Genomic DNA, 15,446 nt, shown 5'->3' with positions numbered 1-15,446 from the left:
GGGGGGGATGATGGGAAGGGAATGGGCGGAACGACCTCCCCAACATGGCGGTGTGTTCGAGGGGATGACGGGAAGGGTCGAGGCTCCTTGACCTCCCCAACATGGCGGCGGAGGGAGGTAGAGACCGGGAGAGGCTCCGCGACCTCCCCAACATGGCGGCGGGGCGGGCGCGCAGCGCGCAGGCGCCGGCCCCGCCCCTTCCTGCCGGGCCGGCCGCGGAGCAGCCTGGGATCGTGGCGGACTCGGCGGCGGTGTCGGAGCGCGGCGGGGACCGGCGGCGGCGGCGGCGGCGATGGTGAGCGAGGCCCCGGCCCCCCCCGACCCCCCCCGGGACCCCCCCGGGACCCCCAGCCCCCCTGGGCCCCCCCGGGCCCCCTCGGGCCCCCCCGGGCCCCTCCCCGCCCCCCCGGGACCCGCCGTGGGGCAGGCGGAGGGCGGCGGCGGGGGAGTGTTGGGGGGGGGTTGGGCGCGGTGGGAGGGGTCGCACCTGACCCAGGCCCCGCCCCCACACAGCCAGGCCACGCCCCTCCCGCCCACATCCGTGGGTCTGGCCATGCCCCCCCTCCCCCTCGGTGACCCACTGCGGGCCCAGGTGTCCGGGGCTGGGGGGGGGGGGGAGGGAGGGGAGGCTCCAGGCCCCGCCCCGCCCCCCCGAGGGGCCCAGGCGTGGGGGAGGGGAGCCCCCAAAGGGCCCAGGCGTCAGGGGAGGGGGGAGCCCCCCACGGGGCCCAGGCGTCCGGGAAGGGGGGAGCCCCCCCAGGGCCCAGGCGTCCGGGGAGGGGGGAGCCCCCCACGGGGCCCAGGCGTCCGGGAAGGAGGGAGCCCCCCCAGGGCCCAGGCGTCCGGGGAGGGGGGAGCCCCCCCAGGGCCCAGGTGTCCGGGGCAGGGGAGCCCCCCGGGGCCCAGGCGTCCGGGGAGGGGGGAGCCCCCCGGGGCCCAGGCGTCCGGGGAGGGGGGAGCCCCCCACGGGGCCCAGGCGTCCGGGAAGGAGGGAGCCCCCCGGGGCCCAGGCGTGGGGGGCGAGGCGCTGGCCCCCCACCCCCCACCACCGACGTGTGGGTCGCGTCGTGTCCCCCCCCCCCCAGGACGTCTTCCTCATGATCCGCCGTCACAAGACGACCATCTTCACCGACGCCAAGGAGTCGAGCACCGTCTACGAGCTCAAGCGCATCGTCGAGGGCATCCTCAAGCGGCCCCCCGAGGAGCAGCGGCTCTATAAGGTCCGTGGGGCGGGGATGGGGGGGGGGGCGGGGCCGCTGTGGGGCTGGGTGGGGGAGTGCTGTGGGGCAGCAGCGCCGTTATGGGGCGCCTGGGGGGCTTTGGGGGGTCCCTATAGGGAAAGGGCCTGGAGAAAGGGGAAGCTGTGTGGGGCATGTGTGGGGCGGGGGCTGGGTTTGAGGCACGTGTGGGGCTGTGCGGGGTGCGTGTGGGGCAGGGGCTGGGTTTGGGGTGCGTGTGGGGCTGTGGGGGGCAGGAGCTGGGTTCAGGGTTGCCGTGGGGCGGCCTGAGGTCTCTCTGGGTTGCCGTGGGATCGCCGTGGGGCGTCTCTCTGGGGTGCCATGGGGCTGTGGGGGGTTTCTATGGGGCAGGGGCTGGGTTCAGGGTCGCCGTGGGGCAGCCTGGGGTCTCTCTGGGGTGCCGTGGGGCTGGGGGCGGTCTCTATGGGGCTGGGGCTGGGCTCAGGGTCGCCATGGGGCAGCCGTAGGGCAGCCTGGGGTCTCTCTGGGGCTGCCGTGGGACTGTGGGGGGTCTCTACAGGGCAGGGGCTGGGTTCAGGGTCGCCGTGGGGCAGCCATGGGGCTGGGGGTGGGGTCTCTCTGGGGCAGGGGCTGGGCTCAGGGTCGCCGTGGGGCAGCCTGGGGTCTCTCTGGCGCTGCCGTGGGGCCGCCGTGGGGCTGTGGGAGGTCTCTCTGGGGCAGGGGCTGGGTTCAGGGTCGCCATGGGGCCGCCGTGGGGCTGTGGGAGGTCTCTCTGGGGCAGGGGCTGGGTTCAGGGCCGCCGTGGGGCCGCCGTGGGGCTGACTCCCCCCCCCCCCAAGGACGACCAGCTCCTGGACGACGCCAAGACCTTGGGCGACTGCGGCTTCACCAGCCAGACGGCCCGGCCCCAGGCGCCCGCCACCGTGGGGCTGGCCCTGCGCGCCGCCGGTGGGTCTGGCCCCATAGCGAGGCGCCACGGGGCTGGGGGGGGCGGTGGGGGGCTGGCCCTGCGTGCCGCCGGTGGGTCTGGCCCCATAGCGAGGCGCCGCGGGGCTGGGGGGGGCGGTGGGGGGCTGGCCCTGCGTGCCGCCGGTGGGTCTGGCCCCATAGCGAGGCGCCGCGGGGCTGGGGGGGGCGGTGGGGGGCTGGCCCTGTGCGCCGCCGGTGGGTCTGGCCCCATAGCGAGGCGCCGCGGGGCTGGGGGGGGCGGTGGGGGGCTGGCCCTGCGTGCCGCCGGTGGGTCTGGCCCCATAGTGAGGCGCCAGGGGCTGGGGGGGGGCGGTGGGGGGCTGGCCCTGCGTGCCGCCGGTGGGTCTGGCCCCATAGCGAGGCGCCGTGGGGCTGGGGGGGGCGGTGGGGGGCTGGCCCTGCGTGCCACCGGTGGGTCTGGCCCCATAGCGAGGTGCCGCGGGGCTGGGGGGGGGGCGGTGGGGGGCTGGCCCTGCGCATTGCCAGTGGGTCCTGCCCCATAGCGGGGCCTCTTTGTGGGTGCTGCCCTGTAGCATAGGAGCTGCCATGGGTCCTGCCCCATAGCAAGGGAGCCACCATGGGTCCTGCCCCATAGCGGGGGGGCTGCCGTGGGTCCTGCCCCATAGCGGGGGGGCTGCAGTGGGTCCTGCCCCATAGCAAGGGAGCCACCATGGGTCCTGCCCCATAGCGAGGGAGCCACCATGGGTCCTGCCCCGTAGTGGGGGGGCTGCCGTGGGTCCTGCCCCATAGCGAGGGAGCTGCAGTGGGTCCTGCCCCATAGCGAGGGAGCCACCATGGGTCCTGCCGCATAGCGAGGGAGCTGCAGTGGTCCTGCCCCATAGCGAGGGAGCTGCAGTGGGTCCTGCCCCATAGCGAGGGAGCCACCATGGGTCCTGCCCCATAGCGGGGGGGCTGCTGTGGGTCCTGCCCCCCCCCCCAAAAGCACCGGAGAACAGAGAGATTTTTCCCTAAAAACCTTTATTGGCGCCAGGAACCCGCGGGGGGGGGGGGGGGAGGATTCTGGGGGGATTTGAGAGCAATTTGGGTCTGGGGGGGGAGTTGGGGGGATTCAGGGGCAGCTTGGCGGGGGGGGGAATTGACGCCCGGGGGGGTCCCGGGGGGGTTCTGGGGGTCCCGGGGGGGGTCTGGGGGTCCCGGGGGGTCTCTGACGCCGGGGGGTCCCGGGGGGGGCAGACGAGGCCTTCGAGGCGCTGACGGTCCCGGGGGGGGTTCTGGGGGTGTCCCGGGGGGGTCCCGGGGGGGGGTCTGGGGGTCCCGGGGGGGGGTCTGGGGGGTCCTGGGGGGGTCCCGGGGGGTCTCTGACGCCGGGGGTCCCGGGGGGGGGCAGACGAGGCCTTCGAGGCGCTGACGGTCTGGGGGGGGGGGGTCTGGGGGTCCTGGGGGGGTCCCGGGGGGTCCTGGGGGGGGGGTCTGGGGGTCCCGGGGGGTCTCTGACGCCGGGGGGTCCCGGGGGGGGGGCAGACGAGGCCTTCGAGGCGCTGACGGTCCCGGGGGGGGGGGGTCTGGGGGTCCTGGGGGGGGTCCCGGGGGGTCCTGGGGGGGGGTCTGGGGGTCCCGGGGGGTCTCTGACGCCGGGGGGGTCCCGGGGGGGGCAGACGAGGCCTTCGAGGCGCTGACGGTCCCGGGGGGGGTTCTGGGGGTCCCGGGGGGGGGTCTGGGGGTCCTGGGGGGGTCCCGGGGGGGGTTCTGGGGGTCCCGGGGGGGAGGTCTGGGGTCCCGGGGGGGTCCCGGGGGGTCTCTGACGCCGGGGGGTCCCGGGGGGGGCAGACGAGGCCTTCGAGGCGCTGACGGTCCCGGGGGGGGTCTGGGGGGGTGTCCCGGGGGGGTTCTGGGGGTCCCGGGGGGGGGGTCTGGGGGTCCCGGGTGGGTCCCGGGGGGTCTCTGACGCCGGGGGGTCCCGGGGGGGGGCAGACGAGGCCTTCGAGGCGCTGCGCATCGACGCCTTCTCCAGCCCGCCGGAGCTGCCCGACGTCATGAAGCCGCAGGACTCGAGCGGCGGCGCCAACGAGCAGCCGGTGCAGTGAGCGCGCGCGGGTGCAAGGCGGCGGCACACGCGTGTGCGAGGAGCACGGACCCTCCCCACCCCCCCCCCCCCAGCACACACGCATACACACACGTGTCAGGGGTTGGGGGGCCCCGGACACCCCCCCCCCCCACCCCGGGCACACGCACACCTGTGAGCCAGGGGGCCCGGACCCCCCCCCCCCAACCCCTGACACACGCGTGTGTAAGGGAGCCTGGATGCCCCCTGGTGCACACACACACACACGTGAGCAAGGGGGCCCAGATACCCTAACCCCTGACACGCACATGTGCGAGGGGGGCCTGGATCCCCAACACTCTGACACACACATGTGCAAGGTGGCATGGACACCCCTCGCACACGCATGTGTGAGGGGGCCCAGATCCCCCCACACTCTGACACACACGTGTGCAAGGGGGCCCAGACACCCCTCTCTCCACACACACATGTGCAAGGGGCCCTGGATCCTCCACACTCTGACACAGGCGTGTGTGAGGCGGCCTGGATATCCCACCCCCTGACACACGTGTGTGCGACGCGGCACAGCCCCCCCCCCCCCGCTGGCGCACACGTGTGTGGAGCCCTAAAGCCCCAGCACACACGTGTGTGTGTGTGTGTGTGTGTGTGCACACACGCACACACACAAAGCGCCTTCTCTGTTCCCGCTCTGGCACACGCGTGTGCAAGCCGGCCCCCCCCCCCCCCGGCCCTCACCTGGCACACATGCGTGTGCAAGCTGCCCCTACCTGGCACACGCGTGTGCGAGGCGCCTCCCGCCGCCGCCCAATAAACTCCGCCCCCTCCACGCTTGTGGCTCCGCCTCTTCCTGGGGGGGGTTGTCACGTGTGCGAGGCGTGTCACGTGTGCGAGGCGTGTCGCGTGTGCAGGACCCCCCCTCCATCCCCTCCCCCAAGCCGTGCAACATGGGGTCTCCACCCGTACCTGAGGGGCCCAGGCGTCCGGGCAGGGGGTGTGGGTCCCGGGGGGGGGGGGGGAGGGGGGGCGCAGTGGGGCACTGGGGCCCAAGGGCAGATGTGGGGCCCAATGAGGCGCTGGGGGTCCCATCGGGTCTGGGGCAGGAGGACAAGGTGAGGCTGTGGGGTCCCATGGGGGGGGGAATGTGGGGTGGTGGTGGGGGGGGTCCCATGGGGATGTGGGTCTGGGGAGGGGGCCCAGTGGGCTCCACGCAAGGCGTTCGGGTTGCTGTGGGTCGCCGTGGGGCAATGGGGGCAGATATGGGGCACTGTAGGGTCCCATGGGGGCAGATGTGGGGCACTGGGGGTCCCAAAGGGGCAGATGTGGGTCGCAGTGGGGCACTGGGGGGTCCCGGGGCCACGAGGCTCCTGCCCAGTCCCAGGGGGTCCCATGAGGCCCGTGGTGGATGTGGGCCCCAGTGGGGTCCCGGAGGCGCTGGGGGTCGCGCAGGGCTCACATGGGAGATGTGGGGCGCTGGGGGTCCCAGGCGAGACGGGGGTCGCAGTGGGTTCCTGTGGGGGGATGTGGGGCGCTGGGGATCCCCATGGGCTCCTATAGCACATATGGGTCCCAGTGGGCCCCTGGGGGTCCCATGGGGTCCTCTGGGGGCAGATGTGGGTCACACTGCAACACTGTAGAGTTCCGTGGGGGTGGATGTAGGGCACTGGGGGGGGGGGGGGCGGTCCCATGGGGCACTTGGGTCCCATGGCACCATGTGGGGCACAATGGGGCATTGGGGTCCCGTGGGGCCATGTCGGGTCCCAGTGGGGCACAACGGGTCCCATCAGGTCCTGGGCGGGGGGGGGGGGGGGAAGCTGTGGGTCCCAGTGGGGTCCCGTGGGGGGAAGTGGGGCCCTGGGGGTCCCAGGCGAGACGGGGGTCGCAGTGGGCTCCTGTGGGGGGATGTGGGGCCCTGGGGATCCCCATGGGTTCCTATGGCACATGTGGGTCGCAGTGGGGCACTGGGGTGCCATGGCGGATGTGGGCCCCTGGGGGTCCCATGGGGTCCTCTGGGGGCAGATGTGGGTCACACTGCAACACTGTAGAGTTCCGTGGGGGTGGATGTAGGGCACTGGGGGGGGGGGCGGTCCCATGGGGCACTTGGGTCCCATGGCACCATGTGGGGCACAATGGGGCATTGGGGTCCCGTGGGGCCATGTCGGGTCCCAGTGGGGCACAACGGGTCCCATCAGGTCCTGGGCGGGGGGGGAAGCTGTGGGTCCCAGTGGGGTCCCGTGGGGGGAAGTGGGGCCCTGGGGGTCCCAGGCGAGACGGGGGTCGCAGTGGGCTCCTGTGGGGGGATGTGGGGCCCTGGGGATCCCCATGGGTTCCTATGGCACATGTGGGTCGCAATGGGGCACTGGGGTGCCATGGGACCACGTGGGGCACTAGGGGTCCCATCAAGTCCTTGGGGGGGGGGGGGGGGGGCTGTGGGTCCCAGTGGGGTCCCGTGGTGGAAGTGGGTCTTGGGGGGGGGGGGGGGGGGGCCGGTAGGCGCCATGCAGGGGATGCAGGTCGCCATGGGTCGCACTGGGGGCCCAAGTGGAACATGTGGGTCGCAATGGGGCATTGGGGTCCCATGGGACCATGTGGGGCACAGTGGGGCACTAGGGGTCCCAAGGGGGCTGTGGGGAACAGTGAGGTGTAATGAGGCTGGTTGTGGGGCGCAGTGGGGCACTGGCGGTGTGGGGGGTGTCCCAGGCCGATGTGGGTCCCAATGGGGATCCATGGGGGCTGTGGGTCTCAGTAGGGTGACCGGGGGGGGGGGGGGTCCAGGAGCCATGTGGGTCCCGCCGGGGGGGTCCCATGGGGGGGGGGGGGTGGGTCCCAGTGGGGTGGGGGGTGGATGTGGGTCCCGTCGCGGCGCTGGGGGTCGCAGTGGGGGCCGGCAAGAGCTGGGGGTCGCGCAGGGCTCACGTGGGAGATGTGGGTCCCAGTGGGGCGCTGGGGGTCCCAGGCGAGACGGGGGTCGCAGTGGGCTCCTGTGGGGGGATGTGGGGCGCAGTGGGGCACTGGGGTCCCATGGCGGATGTGGGTCCCAGTGGGGCGCAGTGCGGCCCTGGGGGTCCCATGGGTCAGATGTGGGTCACCGTAGGGTTCCATGGGGGCAGATATGGGTCCCAGTGGGGCACTGGGGGTCCCAGGTGGGATGGGGGTCGCAGTGGGCTCCTGTGGGGGGATGTGGGGTGCAGTGAGGCACTGGGGATCCCCATGGGCTCCTATGGCACATATGGGTCGCAGTGGGGCACTGGGGTCCCATGGTGGATGTGGGTCCCATTGGGGCGCAATAGGGCCCTGGGGGTCCCAGTGGGGTCCCATGGGTCAGATGTGGGTCACTGTAGGGTTCCATGGGGGCAGATGTGGGTCCCAGTGGGGCACTGGGGGTCCCAAGGGGGTAGATGTGGGTCGCAGTGGGGCACTGTGGGGACCTCTGGGAGTCGATGTGGGGCGCAGTGGGGCACTGGGGGTCCCAAGGGGGTAGATGTGGGTCGCAGTGGGGCACTGTGGGGACCTCTGGGAGTCGATGTGGGGCGCAGTGGGGCACCGGGGATCCCCATGGGCTCCTATAGCACGTGGGGCGCAGTGGGGCACTGGGGTTCCATAGCACCGTGTGGGGCGCAGTGGGGCACTGGCGGTGTGGGGGGGTGTCCCAGGCCGATGTGGGTCCCAATGGGGATCCATGGGGGCTGTGGGTCTCAGTGGGGTGACGGGGGGGTCCAGGAGCCATGTGGGTCCCACTGGGGGGGGGGGGTCCCATGGGGGGATGTGGGTCCCAGTGGGGTGGGGGGTGGATGTGGGTCCCGTCGCGGCGCTGGGGGTCGCGCAGGGCTCACGTGGGAGATGTGGGTCCCAGTGGGGCGCTGGGGGTCCCAGGTGAGATGGGGGTCGCAGTGGGCTCCTGTGGGGGGATGTGGGGTGCAGTGGGGCGCTGAGAATCCCCATGGGCTCCTGTGGCACATGTGTGGGGCACTGGGGTGCCATGGTGGATGTGGGTCCCAGTGGGGCACTGGGGGTCCCAAGGGGGCAGATGTGGGTCGCAGTGGGGCCCTGGGGGGACCTCTGGGGTGGATGTGGGTCCCAGTGGGGCAGATGTGGGTCACAGTGGGGCCCTGGGGGGACCTCTGGGGGTGGATGTGGGTCCCAGTGGGGCACTGGGGGTCCCAAGGGGGCAGATGTGGGTCGCAGTGGGGCCCTGGGGGGACCTCTGGGGGTGGATATAGGTCCCAGTGGGGCAGATGTGGGTCGCAGTGGGGCCCTGGGGGGACCTCTGGGGGTGGATGTGGGTCCCAGTGGGGCACTGGGGGTCCCAAGGGGCAGATGTGGGTCGCAGTGGGGCCCTGGGGGTCCAGTGGGGTCTGGGGCAGAGGTTGTGGGTCCCAGTGGGGTCCCATGGGGGCAGAGACAGGTCCCAGTGGGCACTAGGGGTCCATAGGGTCCCATGGGGACACGTGGGTCGCAGTGGGGCACGAGGGCTCCATAGGGTCCCATGGGGACAGATGTGGGGCACAGTGGGGCGCTGGGGCTGCTGGGGGGACGTGGGTCTGGGGGTCGATGTGGGCTCCAAGCGAGGTATTCAGGTTGCTGTGGGTCGCCGTGGGGCACTGGAGGGTCCTATGGGGGCAGATGTGGGTCAGCATAGGGTCCCGTTGGGGGGATGTGGGTCACAGTGGGGCCCATGGGGCAGATGTGGGTCACCGTGGGTCCCCGTAGGCTCTCGTGGGGGGTGAACGTGGTCATCATAAGGTCCCATGCAGCTGGATGTGGGTCACAGTGGGTCTCCATAGGGTCCCAGGGGGGTGGGTGTGGGTCACCGTGGGGCACTGGGAGGCCCATTGGGGCAGATGTGGGTTGCCGTGGGTCACTGTAGGGTCCTATGGGGGCGAGTGTGGGTCGCAGTGGGGCACCGGGGGGCCCATGGGGGCAGATGTGGGTCACTATAGGGTCCAATAGCAGTGGATGGGGGTCGCAGTGGGGCACTGGGGGGCCCATGGGACAGATGTGGGTCACTGTAAGGTCCCGCAGGGGGCAGACGTGGGTCGCAGTGGGGCACTCGGGGGCCCATGGGGGTGGATGTGGGTCGCAGTGGGGTCCCATGGTGGGGATGTGGGTCACAGCAGGGTCCCACGGGGGCAGATGCGGGTCACAGTGGGGCACTCGGGGGCCCATGGGGGTGGATGTGGGTCGCAGTGGGGTCCCATGGTGGGGATGTGGGTCACGGCAGGGTCCCACTGGGGCAGATGTGGGTCACAGTGGGGCACTCGGGGGCCATGGGGGTGGATGTGGGTCGCAGTGGGGTCCCATGGTGGGGATGTGGGTCACAGCAGGGTCCCACGGGGGCAGATGTGGGTCACAGTGGGGCACTCGGGGGCCCATGGGGGAGGATGTGGGTCACAGCAGGGTCCCACGGGGGCAGATGCGGGTCACAGTGGGGCACTCGGGGGCCCATGGGGGTGGATGTGGGTCACAGTGGGGTCCCATGGTGGGGATGTGGGTCACTGTAGGGGCCCACGGGGGCAGATGTGGGTCGCAGTGGGGCACTGGGGGCAGATGACGGTCACAGTTGGGTCCCATGGTGGTGGACGTGGGTCACCGTGGGTCACCATAGGGTCCCGGGGGTCGGATGTGGGGTGCCCGTGGGTCACCCTAGGGTCCCATGGGGGCAGATACGGGGTGCCGTGAGTCACTCTAGGGTCTCGGGGGGCAGATGTGGGGCACCGTGGGGCACTGTAGGGCCCCATGGGGGCGGATGTGGGTCGCAGTGGGGCACTGTAGGGTCCCGGGGGTGGATGTGGGGGGCCCGCGCGTCATGCTAGGGTCGCATGGGGGCGGATATGGGTCGCAGTGGGGCACCGCAGGGTCCCGGGGGCGGATGTGGGTCGCCACAGGTTCCCGGGGGGGCAGGTGCGGGGTGCCCATGGGGTCACTGTACAGTCCCGGGGGGCAGATGTGGGTCACTGTGGGGCACTATAGGGTCCCATGGGGGCAGATATGGGTCGCAGTGGGTCGCCACAGGGTGCCAGGGGGCAGATGTGGGTCACCGTAGGGTCCCGGGGGATGGATGTGGGTCGCAGTGGGGCACCGCAGGGTCCCAGGGGGCAGATATGGGTCACAGTGGGTCACCGTATGGTCCCGGGGGGCAGATGTGGGTCGCAGTGGGTCGCCACAGGGTCCCAGGGACAGATGTGGGTCACCGTAGGGTCCCAGGGGACGGATGTGGGTCGCAGTGGGTCACCACAGGGTCCCGGGGTGGGCAGATGTGGGTCGCAGTGGGGCACCGTGGGCACCGTAGGGTCCCAGGGGGCAGATGTGGGTCGCAGTGGGTCACCACAGGGTCCCGGGGTGGGCAGATGTGGGTCGCAGTGGGGCACCGTGGGCACCGTAGGGTCCCAGGGGGCAGATGTGGGTCGCAGTGGGGCACCGCAGGGTCCCAGGGGGCAGATATGGGTCACAGTGGGTCACCGTATGGTCCCGGGGGGCAGATGTGGGTCGCAGTGGGTCGCCACAGGGTCCCAGGGGACAGATGTGGGTCACCGTAGGGTCCCAGGGGACGGATGTGGGTTGCAGTGGGTCACCACAGGGTCCCAGGGTGGGCAGATGTGGGTCGCAGTGGGTCACCATAGGGTCCCAGGGGGCAGATGTGGGTCGCAGTGGGGCACCGTAGGGTTCCAGGGGGAAGATGTGGGTCGCAGTGGGTCACCATAGGGTCCCAGGGGGCAGATGTGGGTCGCAGTGGGGCACCATAGGGTCCCGGGGGGGCGGATGCGGGGTGCCCAAGGGCCACTGTGGGTCACATGTGGGTCGCCGTGGGGTCCCATGGGGCAGACCGGAGGGGGCGGCTCCCTCCCCCCCCCCCCCCCGCCCCGGGTGATGTGTGCCCACCTCGGCCCCGCCCCTTCCCTTTGACCACACCCCTCCCACTGGCCACGCCCCCGAGACCACACCCCCACCGCAGACCACGCCCCCCCACACCATTCCCAGTTCCCTTGACCACACCTCCACCAGACCACGCCCCCACCACAGACCACGCCCCTCCCTTTGGCCACACCCCCACCGCAGACCACGCCCCCCCACCACCACAGACCACGCCCTCACGCCGCCATTGGGCCTTTTCGCTTTTATGTGTAAAATGCACAGAAAAGGGGGCGGGGCCGGGAGGGAGGGGGCGGGGGCCAGACAGGCGGGGGCGGGGCCGGGCAGAGGGAGGGGGCGGGGCGGAGGGAGGGGGCGGGGCCGGGCTCCGGATTGCTGCAAGAGAAGAGAGCGATGGAGGGTGGGGAGGGAGGAAAGGGGGGCGGGGGTGTCCAGCCCCACGGCGCTGCCCCACGGCGCTGCCCCACGGCGCTGCCCCACACCTACCGCCAGGCCGGGCGCCCCGGGCAGCGGCTGGATCCTCGGCGCTGGCTGCCGCCCTGCGGGGACAGGGGTCAGCGCCGCCCCCGCCCCACGGCGCTGCTGCCCCACGGCGGCGGCGGAAGAGGAGGGAGCACTGCCCCACGGCGCTCGAGTCTGCCCCCACGGTGCCCCCTCTGCCCCACAGATACAGTCTGCAGCCTCGCGGATCCACCCCACCGCCCCACGGGTACATCCCCCCCCCCCCGCCCAACTACACGCTGCTGCCCCACAACTACAGCCCCCAGCCCCACAGGTACACCCTGCCGCCCCACAGCTACACCGCACCGCACCTGCGGCCCACAGCTGCACCGCCAGCCCCACATCTCTGCCCCACAGCTACCCCCCCCCACCGCCCTACTCACCCTCCAACCCCACTGCCAGCCCCACACCTGCACCCCACAGCCTGGTCCATCAGCCCCACAACCCCCACACGCCCCACTGACTGCTCCCGGCCTGCCCCACGGCGGCCTCACAGACCCTCCCCCCCCACACACACACGCGTAGCCACAATCGCCCCACGGCAGAGCCCGCTTGGCCGCCCCCCAAGTGGGTTGGACGCGTGCCCCACAGGTCCCGCTCGCCTGCCCCCCAAGTGCACCAGACACATGCCCCATGGCCCCTCGAGCTCTGCCCCCAAGCGGGCCAGATGTACCCCATGGGCCCTGCACGCCTGCCCCCCAAGTGGGCTGGACATGTGCCCCACGGTCTCTCTGGGTCTGCCCCCCAAGTGGGCCAGACACACCCCATGGGCCAGACGCGCCCCGTGGGCCAGACGCGCCCCGTGGGCCCCGCTCGTCTGCCCCCCAAGTGGGCCGGACACGTGCCCCACGGTCCCTCTGGGTCTGCCCTCCAAGCAAGCACAGCGTGCGCCCCACAGCCCTCGCTCAACTGCCCCACTGGGGCCCCTATGGGTCTGCCCCACGGCTCTGCCCCCCAACTCCTGCCCCACAGCTGGGACTGAGTTGCCCCCCTCCCCCCAAGCAAACATCCCATCTGCCCCATAGTCCCTCTGCTTCTGCCCCTAACAAGCGCCACATCTGCCCCGTGGATCTGACCCACACGCTCTGCCCCACGGCAACTGATAAAATACCCCCAACGAGCACCCCACGGCCCCGTGGATCTGACCCACACGCTCTGCCCCACGGCAACTGATAAAATACCCCCCAACGAGCACCCCACGGCCCCGTGGATCTGACCCACACGCTCTGCCCCACGGCAACTGATAAAATACCCCCAACGAGCGCCCCACAGCCCCATGGATCTGACCCACACGCTCTGCCCCACGGCAACTGATAAAATACCCCCCAACGAGCGCCCCACGGCCCCGTGGATCTGACCCACATGCTCTGCCCATGGCAACTACTAAAATACCCCCCAACGAGCACCCCACGGCCCCACGGATCTGACCCACATGCTCTGCCCCATGGCAACTGATAAAATACCCCCCCTAGCGCCCCACGGATCTGACCCACACACTCTGCCCCACGGCAACTGCTAAAATATCCCCCAACAACTGCCCCACAGCCCCATGGATCTGCCCAGAGCCCCACACGCTCTGCCCCACGGCAACAGCTAAAATAGCCCCCAATGCCCACCCCACGGATCTGCGCCCCAAGCTCTGCCCCACTGCAACCCCTAGAAGAGCCCCCAACACCTGCCCCATGGATCTGCCCGCAAGCTCTGACCCATGGCAACTGCTAAAATACCCCCCAACGAACCCAACGCCCACCCCATAGCCCCACAGATCTGCCCCCCAAGCTCTGCCCCACGGCAACCACTAAAATACCCCCCAACAAACACCCCGCAGGTCTGCTCCCCAAGCTCTGCCCCACAGCAACCGCTAAAACGCCCCCCAACGAACGCCCTAAGGATCAACCCCCCAAGCTCTGCCCCACAGCAACCGCTAAAACATCCCCCAACAAACCCCCCACAGATCAACCCCCCAAGCTCTGCCCCACGGCAACCGCTAAAACACCCCCCCCAACAAGCGCAACGCCGCCCCACAGCTCCGCCGCCCACGGGATCCGCCCCATGGCTCCGCAGCCCCACGGCGGCCGCCCCCCCCCCGCGCCCCACGGCCGCCCCGGGGGAGGGGGGCGGCGGCGGTGGGGGGCTGCTCACCTCTGGGCGCTGGCAGCAGGCAGCTCCCGCGGGGACGAAGTCGCTCGGCTTCCGGAGGGCAGGGGGTGGTGGGGCGGGGGGGAGCGGGAGGGAAGAGGGGGCCCAGGCGTCCGGGGAGGGCCCAGGCGTCCGGGGAGGGCCCGGACACCTTCCCCCCCCCTCCCCCCCCCGCGTCCTCGCCCCACACGCGCCTTTCCCTGCGGCGCTCAGGCCGACGGCGTCACCCAGTTGCCCCAGCTCACGCCGCTGGACACCGTCCCCGTGGCGGTGGCGGCGGCGGCCGGGGCGGCGGCCGAGGGGGCCCAGGCGTCCTGCGGCGCCGCCTCGCCCCAGGCGCCGTACTGGGCGCCGTACTGGGCGCCGTACTGGGAGGCGTCAGCGCCGTACTGGGCACCGTACTGGGCGCCGTACTGGGCCGCGTACTGGGCGGCGGCGGCGCCGTACTGGGCGGCGTCAGCGGCCCCGGAGGCCAGGCCGTACTGGGAGGCGTCCGCCGCGTACTGGGAGGCGCCGGCCGCGTACTGGGAGGCGCCGGCCGCCGCCAGGCCGTACTGGGAGGCGCCGGCCGCCCCGTACTGCCCGGCGGCCATTTGGGCGCCGCCGTACTGGGAGGCTCCGGCCGCGTACTGCGAGGCGCCGTACTGGGAAGCGCCGGCGGCGTACTGGGAGGCGCCGTACTGGGCGCCGCCGTACTGGTACGGAGTCACCTGAGCCGAAGCGGCGGCGTACTGGGAGGCGGCGGCGGTGGGCGCGGCGGCGGCAGCGTACTGGGATGCGGCGGGCGCGGCGGCGGCGTTGGCGTACTGGGCGGCCATGCCGTTGGTGCCGGCGGCGTACTGGGAAGCGGCGGGAGCGGCGGCGGCGGCGGCGAGGCGGGAGCCGCCGGGCGCCATGGCGGGCGTGGCGGCGAAGGGCGAGCGGGAGGCGGCGCTGGCGGTTCCCATGCTTCCCTGCAGCCGGTGGTAACACGAACCCAGGCGTCCGGAACAGCCCACGGCCGCGGTACCCTGCAGCCGGTGGATACAGGAACCCAAACGCCCGGGGCAGCCCAGCCCCACGGTGCCCTGCAGCCGGTGGATGCAGGAGCCCAGGCGGCCGGGGCACCCCATAGCCACGTTACCCTGCAGCCGGTGGATGCAGGGACCCAGGCGGCCGCCGGCGGGGAAACCGCCGCCGCCGGCACCGCCGCCGCCGCGGCCCGGCGCCGAGAGGAAAGGGGAGCCGGGCGTGCGGGCGAAGGCGTTGGCGGCGCCGGGACGCCCGGGGGTCGAGAGGAAAGGGGAGCCGGGCGTGCGGGCGAAGGCGTTGGCGGCGCCCGAGCGGCCGGGCAGCAGCGGGAAGGGGGCGCCGGGAACGCGGGGCGACGCGCCCAGACCCCGGCCCGGCGTCAGCGACAGCAGCGACCCCGGCGTCCGCGGAGACGCTCGCACCACCCGCCCCGGCGTCAGCGAAAGCAGGGACCCCGGCGTGCGGGGTAACGCCCCGACGCCCCGGCCCGGCGTCAACGACAGCAAGGGCCCAGGCGTTCGGGGCGTCGTGGCGGCGCCGGCTCGTGGAGCGGCGCTCGACGGCCCGGGCGTCCGGGCGGTCGCCCCAGCCCCGGGGGCTCGGGGAGGCGCCGAGGCGCCGGGAGTTTGGGAAGCGCCGGCGGCCGGCGAGGGCCCAGGCGTCCGGGACGGGGTGGCGGCGGGCGCCGGTGAGGCCCCCCGCCGTGGTCACCGCCGCCGTGGCCACCGCCGCCGTGG

At 72.7% G+C, this 15,446-nt stretch overlaps 2 protein-coding genes across 21 annotated transcripts; one reads left to right on the top strand and one right to left on the bottom strand.

Moving 5' to 3' along the window:
* The first annotated feature begins 205 nt into the window (after positions 1-205).
* Positions 206-5,017, top strand: ELOB (elongin B). The gene is made up of 4 exons (XM_062600980.1): positions 206-295; positions 1,086-1,220; positions 2,039-2,147; positions 4,101-5,017. Exons 1-4 carry the CDS (start codon positions 293-295, stop codon positions 4,211-4,213), a joined length of 360 nt encoding a protein of 119 aa, XP_062456964.1. The 5' UTR covers positions 206-292; the 3' UTR covers positions 4,214-5,017.
* LOC134154240 (uncharacterized) lies at positions 3,874-14,815 on the bottom strand. 20 transcript variants are annotated; one of them, XM_062600959.1, is made up of 7 exons: positions 13,702-13,909; positions 11,545-11,714; positions 8,884-9,059; positions 8,022-8,799; positions 7,105-7,356; positions 5,645-5,739; positions 3,874-5,038 (listed from the first exon to the last, which is right to left on the bottom strand). In XM_062600959.1, the coding sequence occupies exons 4-7, from the start codon at positions 8,577-8,579 to the stop codon at positions 4,309-4,311; spliced, it is 1,635 nt and encodes a 544-aa protein (XP_062456943.1). In that variant the 5' UTR covers positions 8,580-8,799; positions 8,884-9,059; positions 11,545-11,714; positions 13,702-13,909; the 3' UTR covers positions 3,874-4,308. The 20 variants fall into 20 exon arrangements, with proteins under 20 accessions (XP_062456943.1, XP_062456941.1, XP_062456957.1 ...); XM_062600957.1 differs by having other exon boundaries at positions 7,105-7,169; XM_062600973.1 differs by having other exon boundaries at positions 5,645-5,699; positions 7,105-7,169.
* Positions 14,816-15,446: the final 631 nt, after the last annotated feature.

The sequence above is a fragment of the Rhea pennata genome, unplaced genomic scaffold (assembly GCF_028389875.1).
Source record: "Rhea pennata isolate bPtePen1 unplaced genomic scaffold, bPtePen1.pri scaffold_178, whole genome shotgun sequence".
Taxonomy (NCBI): Eukaryota; Metazoa; Chordata; class Aves; order Rheiformes; family Rheidae; genus Rhea; species Rhea pennata.
The sequence above is the reverse complement of the archived record's forward strand: the minus strand, read 5'-3'. Positions and strand labels throughout refer to the sequence as shown.

Bases quoted from the DNA above. Each gene is read 5' to 3' on its own strand.
- ELOB (XM_062600980.1), top strand. The intron at 1,221-2,038 runs GTCCGTGGGGCG...CCCCCCCCCAAG, and splicing joins AGGAGCAGCGGCTCTATAAG to GACGACCAGCTCCTGGACGA. The intron at 2,148-4,100 runs GTGGGTCTGGCC...GGGGGGGGGCAG, and splicing joins GCTGGCCCTGCGCGCCGCCG to ACGAGGCCTTCGAGGCGCTG.
- LOC134154240 (XM_062600957.1), bottom strand. From the start codon at position 9,021: ATGGGCCTCCCAGTGCCCCACGGTGACCCACACCCACCCCCCTGGGAC. The intron at 8,800-8,883 runs GTGACCCACATC...CTGCCCCCATAG, and splicing joins AGAGCCTACGGGGACCCACG to GACCCTCCAGTGCCCCACGG. The intron at 5,740-7,104 runs GTGAGCCCTGCG...TATGTGCTATAG, and splicing joins CTGGGACCCACATCTCCCAC to GAGCCCATGGGGATCCCCAG.